A 13,118-nucleotide genomic window follows, 5' to 3' on the forward strand; every position below is an offset into this window, starting at 1 on the left:
TTATTATTATACACATGTAATTTTTATTTTTAAATTACAATATAATTAAGGAAAATGATGTTCTCACACTTTCGCGCACAAACGTTTGCACAAAACGGTGCGTTTTGTGCACCTTTAAAAGGCTCTTCGTACGTGCACAACAATACACACGCTCTTCCCAGCTCCTCCCACTCGCGTATGCCTCCTTTCACTACAACAAAAAACCACTACCTCCTTTCACTGCAACAAAAACCCAGAAGCTTCCTCATTCTCTAGACACCATTCTCCCTCGCTCTCGGCTCTGTACTCCCTCATTCTCGCTGGATCTGTTTTGCCACACTCTCTCGGCTCCGATCACCCTCATTCTCGGTGGCTCCATTTCCCTCACTGTCTCGGTTCCGATCTGCCTCAATCTCTCCCTCAATCCCTCGATCTCAGTTTCATCTATTTGCAATGAAAATTACGTTTATGGTTGAAATATTATTTTTTGTTATTTGTAACTTTGCATTAAATCGTGTATAGCTTTCGGTTTACAAGGAAAAGTTTGAACTAATTTCAATGGACAGGGAACCTCAACCAAACCATTTTCAGCTGCAAAACCATGTTGCAAATGCACTGCATAATCACTCACAAATCTCTAAGCCACATGAACAGACCAAGCAACTGGGTTTTCTCAGATTTCATTCAACTTGACAAAAATCGCATAGACTAACAATACTCTTGCAGTGGCTGCAAACAACCCACTTTTGTAATATCAACAACATCAACTTCAATGAACCATAAATAAATCAAACAAAATATTCTTTGAGAGAAATTCCAAGTTCAAATATTCATTAAATCATCTTCCCAAAAAAAAACGAGCTGTTGCACAGTTGCAGTGAAAACCGAGCTATTGCAGTGAAAGGAGAACGAAACGTAATGTGCGTGTGTCTTGTGGAATTACGAGGAGCCTTTTAAAGGTTGCACAAAACGCACCGTTTTGTGCAAACTTTTGTGCGCATATTTGTGAGCATATCGCTACTGTATAATTAAATGGTATCTTATTAAAGTTTGTTGAACTTACTTAGTCGAGTCCTTAGTTAAGGATTCGATTCTTTTTTATGAGAGTGTGAGAATTTTCATTTGTTATTTTCTTGATTTCAAGTCTCTTATATTTTTGCTTTTTAGTTTCGTATTTTTGAATTGTACTTTAATTTTGATATGGCGTGACAAGTCTCAAAGAACATTGGGGGCTAGGCTTCAGCTCCTACAAGCATATTGGATTGTATTTTCTAGTATTTGTATTGTAGTCTCTAATGTACTATAATAATAAAAAGAAATATATGATGGTACATTATGAAAATCTAAGTACAGAACGAATTGATTCTTCTAATTTTCTTTTAAATATCTAAGGGAAAAAAAATTAACATTTCTAATACAAACGGAAGGGACTTGAACTCTCAACCTCCCAATGACAAAATTAGGTTGGTATATAATTTTAGTAAAACATCTAACTGCCACAATGTGAGGTTCTTACAATTTTAAAAATAATTAAATATATAATTATCTATTGTATTATATTGTGTGCAAAAATTTCATATTTTAACTTTATATATATAATCACACTCAAGTCGGGACATTCAAATTTTTTGGACTAGAATCAGTGAATTACAGCGCTATAGAAAGACTTTAGTAAAATTTCAGAAAAAAAGAAATGTAAAAAGTTTTTAAGTGGGACGAACGCAAAACATAACTTGTTCTTCTGTGCAGTAAAACATTAATAATATTTTCATAGTGATAATAAGAGAACAAATTTAAAACATGTAGCACAATATTATTGAATTTTCCTGTTAGCACAATATTATTGAATTTTCCTGTTCAACTATCTCATGCAAGTTTTTTTCGTAAATAAAAATAATTCAAAGATCAAACCGAGTTGAACAACAAGAGCGGTAGCAGAAATAATTCTGTAATTATGCGATCATCAAAACCCTCTGGATGCTCATTTCACCAAATACAGCCAGCTTCTAGAAAATATTTACCCAACAAGCATTGCGCCTTGAACCAACACCATCGCCATCACTGCTTTGATTCAATAAAGTTACACAATTATTGCTAATGAAGTCATAGTGCTTGACAGTCTAATGTGAAAACAAAACTGCAAAGAACCCACTTCTTTTATTTTTCTTCCTTAATTAATTCTTTAAAGACTTGAATTTAAACACAAAATTTTACTTAAAAAGTGGATTGCTTATATATACACACAAACATAATAAAGGGATATTATCATTTTCCCACAAAAAATATTCTGACACATCATGTCAGTATCACGATTTGGTAAAACCATCAATTTACCATCAAACATTTAAATTGTTAGTATTTTCCCACCATTCCGTTAAAACTTGGTTAATATGTAACGAAAAAATCATAAAAGGTCAATTTTACCCCTGGAGCATAAAAGACGATTTTGCCCTTTAAGAAGGAAGAACAACAAATGATAATTTAACTTCAAAATTCATAAAAGGTTAATTGCATGGTCTTTTAAAAGGTCAATTTTACAAAATTCGTAAAAGGTAATTTTTGCCCTTTAAGAAGGAAGAACAACAAATGATGATTTAATTACAAAATTTATAAAAGGTTAATTACATGGTCTTTTATGCTCCAAGGGTAAAATTGACCTTTTATGAATTTTCCATTACTTATTAACTGAATTTTAACGGAATGGTGGGAAAATACTAGCAGTTTAAATGTTTAGTGGTAAACTGATGGTTTTACCAAATCGTGGTACTGACATGATTTGTTAGAATACCTTTGGTGGGAAAATGATAATATCCCTATAATAAAATGAAGATTTTGCAGATTAGGATTAGGTTTGGAAGTTGATTCACTTGTATTTAATTATATCTTACTATATACATACGACAATTAAGGTTCCTAACTGTGCGCTTCTACTTAATTTTGAAAACAGATGAAGAAAACGCCCAATTTTTTTTCCCTGCTAATATCACTTAAGTTGTACTTGATAACTAGTGATTCCTATGTTGTCACAACATTTTTATCCCAATTATATTATGACGCAAAATTCTTTTTTTCTTTTTGATATGGATATTACCATCACACTGTAACATATATTATATTAATATCAGACTATTATACTGATATTTACCATCAGATTATTAATGGGTTTAGTTTACATTAGATCTTATGAATATTGTTCAGTTTTTACCCTCATCAATATTTGAGAGATTTTTACATTGATATCTATAATTAGACTGTTAACGGAACTAATATACATTAAATCTTATGAAACATAATTTACATTAAATTTTATGAACTATTGTCAAGATTTTTAGTATCATTAATATTTGAGGGACTACAACACTAATATTTAGAATCAGACTATTATTGAAAGTAGATTACTTAAATCTTATGAAACATTGCCCAAATTTTTACTCTATCACACTATTATTGGGATTAATTTATATTAAATCTTATGAAGTACCACCTAGAATTTTATCCTCACTTGTCTTATTAGACTATCACTAGGACTAGTTCGCATTAAATTTTATAAAGCATTGTCCAGACTTTTATTCGTATTTCGTAAGAGAAAAAAATGCCTCCACTTAATTACATTAAATTTTATGAAATATTATCCAAATTTTTACTCTCATTAAGATTCAAAGGACGTCTACTACACTCATATTCCATGAGTAGAATGTCATGGGTTGCTCAAATTTTCCACCAACGGAGGTTAATTCCACGCGCACAGGTTCGCTTTGCAAAAGTCCGCCTCAAAGTGGAGTGCGCTTAAAACTAGGATGCACTTAATACTAAAGGCGGGATGCGCTTAAAAATGGGTTGCCAACACAACTAGCCAGCCGTGGTGTGCTTAGTGATCATCCAAGCCCAACCCGAGTTCTAGAGTTCTCTACAATTTGTAAATACCTAGAAGTTTCTAAGACTCTTCACTTAGACCCCTAGGATATTTATGCAAGTTGCATGGAAGGTTCAAGAACCTAGCACCCCAACACCTATAAATAAGGGTGAGCCCCCTCATTTGCTCAATAACCACACCACACACAAAAACACTCTAGCACACACACAAGCTCTCTAGCGCTTGTAAAGCTCTCTTATAATTTATTCTTTGTGAGTAATAAAATCATATTTGGTCATATTGTTGTCTTATTTATAGCATTTCTACAAAGCATTCTCGCTTGGCTAGTTGAGAAGTTCGGAAAGGCTTACTTAGCAACTTATGTGCTAGAAGTCATCTAAATGTCGTATGAGTTTTATGCTCAAAACTCTCATCCCGTGACAAGTGGTATCAGAGCTAAGGTTTGCACCCATGCAAGCTAGCTCAACAAGCAATGACCAATCCTCCTAACACAACATAAGAGGGCGTAGTCGGTGTGGAGGTACCGGAGCAAGTCTGTGGCCGTGAGGAGGGACGCGCACAAGCTAAATCTCGCGGCAAGTCCAAGGCTGCTTTTGTAGACACCTTGGAGCCTTGCATGGCCACACTCGAAACTTTGATGTCCGCTGTCCATGACACCCCTGATAATTTGGAGGTAACAGTCGATAGTCTCGAGGGCGAGTATGGTGAGTTCACGGTAGCCACCAAGGCTCTCATGCAAGACCAAGCTGACTCTCTCCGAGGGGAGTTTCGAACATTCCATGATGAGTTGTAGAAATTACGTAGCTTTGTGCAAAGCGAGCTGTGAGCAGTCCATGCGGAGGTCGATGAAGTCCGCTTGGACTGGGCTTGGCACAAGCGTACACTCACACCTAGCCTGGCTTTTCTACGAGCGATGTGCGCCGCATCGATGTGCCAAAGCCCGATGCTTACGATGGTACACGCAATGCCACCGTCGTCGATAACTTCATATTTGAGCTAGAGCAATACTTCGATACCATGAGTGTTCGTGATGAGGCATCGAAGGTAGGCACCGCGCCCACATTCCTTCAAGGCATCGCATAACTATGGTGGCGGCGGAAGCATGGTGAGATGGGCAAGGGCATTTGCGCCATCAACACTTAGGCTGAGTTCCAACAAGAACTCCACAAGCACTTTGCCCCAAGCAACGCGGAGAAGGTAACGCAAGTGCGCCTATGTCGGCTTAAGCAAATGGGTAGCGTCCGCAATAGAGTTCACTACCCTAATGCTTGAGATATCCGACATGTCTGATAAGGACTATCTCTTCTACTTCCAAAATGGTCTCAAGGATTGGGCCAAAGTGGAACTTGATAGACGTGGCATACAAACTCTCAATGACGCGACTGCCGTTGCAGAGTTACTTACCGACTACTCCGCCCAACTCAAGGACAAGAGGTCTATCTACAACAAAGGTGGGGGAGAGGGTCATGAGGACAAAGGCCACAATCGCAAGGAATAAGGGCAGAAAAAGCCTCCAAGCAGCAAGAGTGGACAAAGTAAATCCAAGAAGTCGCCCAAGCCTCGAAGCTCATACTTCATATATAATGACTCTCATTGGATGCGTGACTGCTCAGAGAAAAAATCGCTTAATGCCCTTGTGGCTCAGCTTAAGGGCCAATACACACCAACCATGGAGGAACCCTAACTTAGCATGGGTTCACTCCAATGCCTTGGCGCACTTGTGAGCCAACTGCCAGCACCCACAAGGAAAGAGCTAATGTATGTGAGTGCGCTCATCAACAGTCATGTCGTTCATGCGCTCCTCAACACCAGAGTAACGCACAACTTCATTCATCTCCGAAGATGAGGCCAAGCGCCTAGGCCTCAAGGCAATTCGCGGAGCATGTACAGAACTACAAGCACGAGAATGTGATGAGGACGTCGCAAGCATAGGTGGGGAGGATTGTCACGAGCCGCTCAAATTTGCCACCAACAGAGGCTAATTTTGCACGCACGGGTTATCTTAGCAAAAGTCCGCCTCGAAGTAGAGTGCGCTTAGAACCAGGATGCACTTAGCACTAAAGGCGGGATGCACTTAGAAATTGGCTGCCAACACAACTAGCCAGCCGTGGTGTGCTTAGTGATCATCCAAGCTCGGCCTGAGTTCTAGAGTTCTCTACAATTTGTAAATATCTAAAGTTTCTAAAACTCTTCACTTAGACCCCTAGGATATTTATATAAGTTACATGGAAGTTTCAAGAACCTAGCACCCCAACACCTATAAATAGGGGTGAGCTCCCTCATTTGCTCAACAACCACACCACACACACAAACACTCCAGCATACACACAAGCTCTCCAGCTCTCTTGTAATTTATTCTTTGTGAGTAATAAAATCCTATTCGACCATACTGCTCTCTTCTCTCTAGCATTTCCGCCAAACATTCTCACTTGACTAGTTGAAAAGTTCAGAAATACTTACTTAGCGACTAGTGTGCTAGAGGTCGTCTAAGTGCCACACGGGTTTGTTGTGCAAAACTCTCATCCTGTGACAAGCAGCTCTAATCACTCGGACAAAAGTGGGGCGGAAGTTAGAACCGAAGATAGTGACAATTTTCTACCATATATATGTGCATGTATCGCCACAGGATCACTTAAATGGACAACATTCTAAATGGTCTCCCCTATCATTTAGCACATTCTGAAAACAGAATAAAAATAAAAACATCATTTTTATTTTATTTAATCCACCATGAAGGTGGGGTTAGGCCGGACCCCTACTTGTGTTATAAATTATAAAATGGAAGGAACATGAGAAGGGGGATATGAGCCAAAACCTCTTAGAGAAAGCAAGAGCAAACAAATAATAAAAGAATCAACTAGGTTGTTTAATTAGAGGACCACTGGGAAAACTTCTTATGAGTTAAATAAATAAGGAAAGCAACGAACATAAGAAACAGTGAGTGCTCATATTATACTCAATCCTGTCAATCCCTTAAGTCTTCAAGGACAGAAAGAAATTTAACAGAAAATGCAGGCCAAATGAATGAGATTTTAACAAAAAATAGAAACAAGTACACTCACAAAATTAATCGAACAAAAAAGAAAAAGGAAAATGACCATTGAACTATATGGTTACTGCAACCACCTCCCTGCATATCATCACTCACACTTTGACCCTATTATACAGGAACTTCACTTGATCTCCTCTGCTTTCTTTTCCAGCTCTGATTCTGTCACGGGTTCTATTTTCTTCTCGGCTGATTCTGTGGCTTCTGTTTTCTTCTCGGATGATTCTTCTTCAGTTTTGGTCTCGGTGGCTGTCGCAGCAGGGGCAGCTTCAACTGTTTTCTCTGCTGTTTCATCCTTATCAGTAGCATCGACAAACGACTCTGGGGTCGGGGGAACCTCAGATTTTTGAGCCTCTAGATTTGTAGTTTCGGATTCCTCTTCAGGCTTTTCGGTCTCTTTTGATTCTTCTATCACCGTCTCCGAAGGAGCATTCCCACCTTCTGTCGAGTCCTTTCCTTGTTCATTCTGAAAACATTTTGCATATGACCAAATAAAATTCTAGAATAAAAATGTTTGTTCTAGAAAAACAAAGATTCAGTCAACGTAATGCTACAATTTTTCTCTCTAATGAACTAAATCTTTGACTAATAATACATCTCTAGCAAATCCCATAGATCAAGCCAAAATTTATGCACATAAAGAAAAAATCAAAGCTGTAAATTATCAGCCAAATAAATTAAATATTATTGTTTTAAAAGATAGAGAGAATGTACAAATTCCATAATACACACTTATTTTTTCATAATTTGAATTCAAATAATTAATAAAATAAAATTATTTAAAAACCACTCGACTACTAACCTGTTAATTTCATTTGGAGAAAGGTGGGCAACCATTTAAGATCAAAGCATGCACGATAAAAGTGAAAACTAAAAAGAGTTGCCGGCAATTGGACACCAATATTGGTAAAAGTTGAATAATATAAAATCAAATGATCCCAATAAGCTACAGTACGACAGATAGTCTTTTTGTGGGTGTTGGTATATTCACCTAGACAATAATTTAAGCCATTTTATGGTAACCACCAACCATATCTGCCCATCCAAATATTATGTTTCTCAATAGTCATTTTCAATCTATTCAAAAGCTATGGATTTAAATATCCGGGGCCTAATTGCTTATAGAATCAACAACAATAAGCATAGAATATTGCAATTAATAATCAAAAGAAAGCTTTACCAATATATTCGGTATTTAGCTTAAGTTGTGATTGAGAACAGCCTCATGATGGTCAAACAAAGCATGCAATGTCCCAATCATTCAACTCATTTTTCTGATGAAAATGAATCAAACTCCAAAACGAAGAAGTTAAATTAAATTAATTTTTCTCTCTCTCACATGGGGGTACATGAAGATACAAGAAACTCTAAAAGCCAAACAATGCCAATGTCTATGATATCTCAGAAGATTAAAGAAAAAATAACCAGAAAACGATGCAATGTGAAACAAAAACAAAGAGGAGACAAACAACTGGTGGGTCACAGGGTCAGTAAAATTAAGGCCACTTTGTTTGTCATCAAATAAAAGATATATTCAAAGAGAACCAATACCAAAGATACCTTGTATATACTGATTCCCCCATACAACGCAATAGATTCTGAACCCTTTTAACTTTAATATTCATCATATGAAAACAAGAAATGACAGAAAGCAGAAAAATTCTTCAACGTAAAAAAAAATTTAAAAAAAAATCATCTTTTTGAAAGATTAATTTAGAGAATCTAATAGTTAACAAGCGTGCCAACAAATATTGTACAAACGAATAGACATAGGACAGCATGAATAAAGTTAAACAATTAAGTATATTAAATCGTGAAATCAAAGAGGTTGAGGATTTAATTAATTACTAAGTTTATTTAATTATTACTCAAAAAGTTTTCTGAATTTGCCAGCGTCATAGACTTCCAAGCTTTTACTTGGATATATCTTAAAATGACAACAAATTAACAACCTAATTTTCTATTATTTTCTTTCACTTTCTAGGCAACCAAATGGTGCTGGGATTGATTGCACCCACAAACATTTCAATGAATTCTAAACGTACTAGGCAATGATAAAGACAGAACATCAAGTTCTTTTTGATATCAAAAGACGATTTAAAACTTCAAGAAAAATTATTTCAACAAGGAAAATTAACCGTCTTCAGAAAAATAATTAATTAATCTACAATTCAGGATTACAGTGATCTGGGTATCATCAGAAATAATCAAGATGTCATAGACCAATTAAATCAAAACATTAATACGCAAAAAAAAAAATCAAATTAGATCCATAGACACCAATTCAAAAAGGCTAATCAACAAAACAAAAAAGAAATTCATATTAATATTAATTGTCACCTTGAACAAGTTACTGAGAGATCGAGGCTTGGTTTCTTGATGATCACCATCAACTTTTTTATCATCTTCAACAATCTCCTTATTAACTTCTTTGTTATCTTCAACATCGTTAGCAGTTGCATCAGGCTGATCATCATCAACTTTTTTATCACCTTCTTCAGCCTTCTTCTTCTGATCACCACATTCTTCCACAACAACAACATCCTTTGCTTCAGACGGCAACGTCGTCGTCGTCGTCGTAGTTGGAATAGCACCACCACCGCCTGCAGCGGCGACCTGCTCCTTAGCAGGCTCAGGCGCGGGGGCCGGCGCTGGTGCCTCTCCCTCTTCACCCTTCAACACCTTTGGCTTTGTCGCACAACCCCCCATATTGATTTTCTTCTTTTTTCCTTTTTGTCTATCAGAAATTAAAACAAAAAACAAAGAGCTTATAACTTCTCTCTTTAAAAAAACAAAAAAAAAATTCTTTTTAATTTTCTTTTTTTTGATGAGAGAAAGAGAGAGAATATAGGTGATTTATAGGGGAAGAAGAAGGGTTTTAATTAGTTGTTTCCGACATTCGTTCTGTGGAGAGAGACAGACAGACAAACAACACAAACAGATCATTGGAAGTGTTTTTCACAAACGTTTTTATTTCTTTATCTTTTAATTAGTGGGCAATAATAATAATAATAATAATAATCTTAGATAGAACTACATAGTATAGGGTTTGCTTATAAGTTTATTATTATTCTTTCTTTTTTTGCTATGGTAACAGGAGTCACAGGCTGTATGCTTTGTAGTGACTCCCTGCGTTTTTTTATGTTTATTAAAAGATAGTATAATAATAATAATAATAAAAGAAAGAGAGAAGATGAAGAAGCTGAATAATAGGAAAAGGAAGAGAGATGGGATGTGGTGGGGTGGGGGTGATGTTTAGATGTTTATTTACGGTTTTAACGGGAGAGAAAATCAATGATGTTTTTATTTCTTTATTATTTTGGGTATTAACTAATTAACATTTGGGTTCTTGAGTTTTTACAGATTACAATTTCAAATATAAGGACATACGTTTTATATTTGTGGCACATGAGTCCCTAGTAACATTGTAAGATCTATGGTGGTAATATGTGACATGAGTACATGACTAGTTTATTAGATATATACAAATACTGACATACAGTTGTTAAATTTTGTTTGACATAAGACGACATGATTATTAATCATGCTGAATTCGAGTCATGTACCCATTTAACAATTGTGTTAGATTTGAAATTATAGAGTTCTTGAACATTTGTAGCGCAACTAACTATTTGATTAATCATATCTTATTGCTCTTATTATTTATTTAAAGAACTATGTCATTTTTGTTTTTATTTTAAAATATTCTTCGTCATTTTTGGATCAAAATTTGTTATAATTTGAGTAAGTAATACTATTTTTAATATATTAAAGGAAATTATCAAAGATCCAGCTGACTTTTATCAAAAGGTCAAAAATATCCAATTCCTTCAATAATTATCAAGGTTTGGACTTTGATGTCTATTAGTGTCCATTTTTATGTTAACTTTGTGACAATTTATAAAGAAGTCTGGTTAGATGTACTAGTGATAATTTTTTAAGAAATTTGTATTGTGTCAAACTTTTGCTAAATATTATGTGGGCCGCTATTCATCCTCTATAAAATACATGTTAAATTGGTGACATTATTATTAATTATGACCCATTTCAATGCTTTAGTATTGCATGAGTTTTTAATATTTGAAATTCTTGACATGATTAATAAGCAGGTCAAGATCACCCAAACAACATAAAAATATTGTTGTACTTTTTTTTAACTCAGTATTCCAATCTAAATAACCTACGTACCCTCACGGCCTCACCATATTGAATTTCAACCACAAACATAGAAGCACGTAACCTGACTGGTACCTTAGTCATTTAACAAATATTTATGGACCCAATTGATATAAATAGACAAATTATAGCCGTATTTATGAAAATGTAAAAATCTAGAAATCCAGATGTTATTATTACCCTTTTTGTTTTTCGGTTTTTGTGTTTTGTGTGTTGATCATTATTTCCTAAATAAGTCCCACACATTCCATGTCAGAATTGCTTGATCAAAATTCAAATTCGGTGGCGTTTGTTTATTGGTTTCTTCCAAATTTAAAGGGTTGATTAATCTAAACTCTTTGTTTGCGTCACAACCATATGTGTGCTAAAGAGAAAAATTCCAGTTCATACGGCGATTCTTAAAAAAGAAAAAAATAATAATTTAGTGCGTGTATGGACGCTTTTTTTTAACTAATTAAATATACAGTTGCATATAGGGTAAAAGTTTGTTTAGTCCCTATATTATGAGGTTAGTGTCCATTTAGTCTCTGTATTTTTAAAAACACTTCAAAACATCCCTGCTACTAAATATTGACCCTTATGCCATTATTTTTTATTATTTTTAACTTGCTTTTACAATATTACATTTTTATAATAATGTTTCTTTTTTTGATATTAATAAAAAATTAAATTATCAAATTAAACTCAAAAATAAAATAAAAACAAAAAAGGTATATATTAATTTTTGTGGAAGCTCACGTATGTCTAAAAAATTAATATCTTAAAAAATTACATTATCAATTTTTTTAGAAAAATTAATATTTTATCTCAAGAGTGTGTTCCACAAAAATTAATATATTTTATTTTATTTTATTTTATTTTTTGGTGTTAAACTGGTAATTTATTTTTTTCTTTTTAATAATGTCTAAAAAAATTATTATAATAGGGTTATTTTTTCTTTTTAATAATGTCTAAAAAATTATTATAATAGGGCAATATTATAAAAATAAGTTAAAAGGAACAAAAGATAATGGCAAAAGTGTCAATAATTTAATGGTAGGGATGATTTGAGGTATTTTTAAAAATATAGGGACTAAACGGGTATTAACTTCAAAATATAGGGACTAAACGAGCTTTTACCCGTTGCATATATACAGCCAAAAAAAATTATTTATTTTTTTTCTGTAATAGTATAACTATTAAGAACATTGATGGATTTAGCCTTTTGGTATGCCGGCAGTGACTCCAATTTTGGCCATTAATGGGAAATTGGGAAGACGGCAAAGGCCAATGTTCTAATTGGAAATATCAACATATTGAACCAAAAAAAAAAAAAAAAGTAATAAATAAATAAATAGTAAAACTTATCAGAACTTGGGTTGTGCCTCAAGTCTTGCCAAGACTTTCTGATATTTCTATAGCATATATATTTGTATTACTACTTCGGAAAGCCAAATTTTCTCCTTATCGACCAAATAATAATAAAAATTAGGGGAAGAGAGTCACATTATAGAGCTTGTCGCGAGAGTCTTGACCCATTTGACCAAGATCATATTCTTTTGGGGGGCTATTATTAGTGTAAAAAGACCAATATGTCCATTTTATCATAAAAATTTTTATTCAATCTTTTCACTCATATTCTAGAAAAACGTATTTATAAGACTCTGTTATATTTTGTCATGCATATAAGTCTTGTCTTGCACTCTATCCTTCTCACATACTCTCTCTCTCATTATGTAAATTTTAATAAAATAAAGTGATGAATTTATTGTTTTTTATTAAATTTACAGCATATTAGTAGTTGCCCCTCTTGAATAAAAAATTTCTGATTCTATCTCTTTCAAGTTGTTGATATCCTCTTCTCCAAAAAAAAAAAAAACGTTGTTGATGTCTAATTTTTGTAATTGCAATAAATTTGCCAGGTAGATGTGGAGACCAAATTATTGAGAATCTAAGAAGTTGATAATATGAAAACTTGAAAAGCTGTCGAGTTTAAGGGCGGCCGAAATATGCTGATATAATCCCTTGAGTTTGGCATATAGAATAATATTATGCATGTAA

At 34.3% G+C, this 13,118-nt stretch overlaps 1 protein-coding gene across 1 annotated transcript; it reads right to left on the bottom strand.

Annotated features, from left to right (window-relative positions):
- Positions 1-6,839: 6,839 nt before the first annotated feature.
- LOC18036837 (enolase-phosphatase E1) lies at positions 6,840-10,110 on the bottom strand. Its single transcript, XM_006427814.2, has 2 exons — positions 9,243-10,110; positions 6,840-7,368 (listed from the first exon to the last, which is right to left on the bottom strand). Exons 1-2 carry the CDS (start codon positions 9,609-9,611, stop codon positions 7,027-7,029), a joined length of 711 nt encoding a protein of 236 aa, XP_006427877.1. The 5' UTR covers positions 9,612-10,110; the 3' UTR covers positions 6,840-7,026.
- Between the last annotated feature and the right edge of the window lie 3,008 nt (positions 10,111-13,118).

This window comes from Citrus clementina, unplaced genomic scaffold (assembly GCF_000493195.1).
Source record: "Citrus clementina cultivar Clemenules unplaced genomic scaffold, Citrus_clementina_v1.0 scaffold_7, whole genome shotgun sequence".
NCBI classification, from domain to species: domain Eukaryota; kingdom Viridiplantae; phylum Streptophyta; class Magnoliopsida; order Sapindales; family Rutaceae; genus Citrus; species Citrus x clementina.

Bases quoted from the DNA above. Each gene is read 5' to 3' on its own strand.
- LOC18036837 (XM_006427814.2), bottom strand. From the start codon at position 9,611: ATGGGGGGTTGTGCGACAAAGCCAAAGGTGTTGAAGGGTGAAGAGGGA. The intron at 7,369-9,242 runs GTGACAATTAAT...AAATGTTTTCAG, and splicing joins CTCTCAGTAACTTGTTCAAG to AATGAACAAGGAAAGGACTC.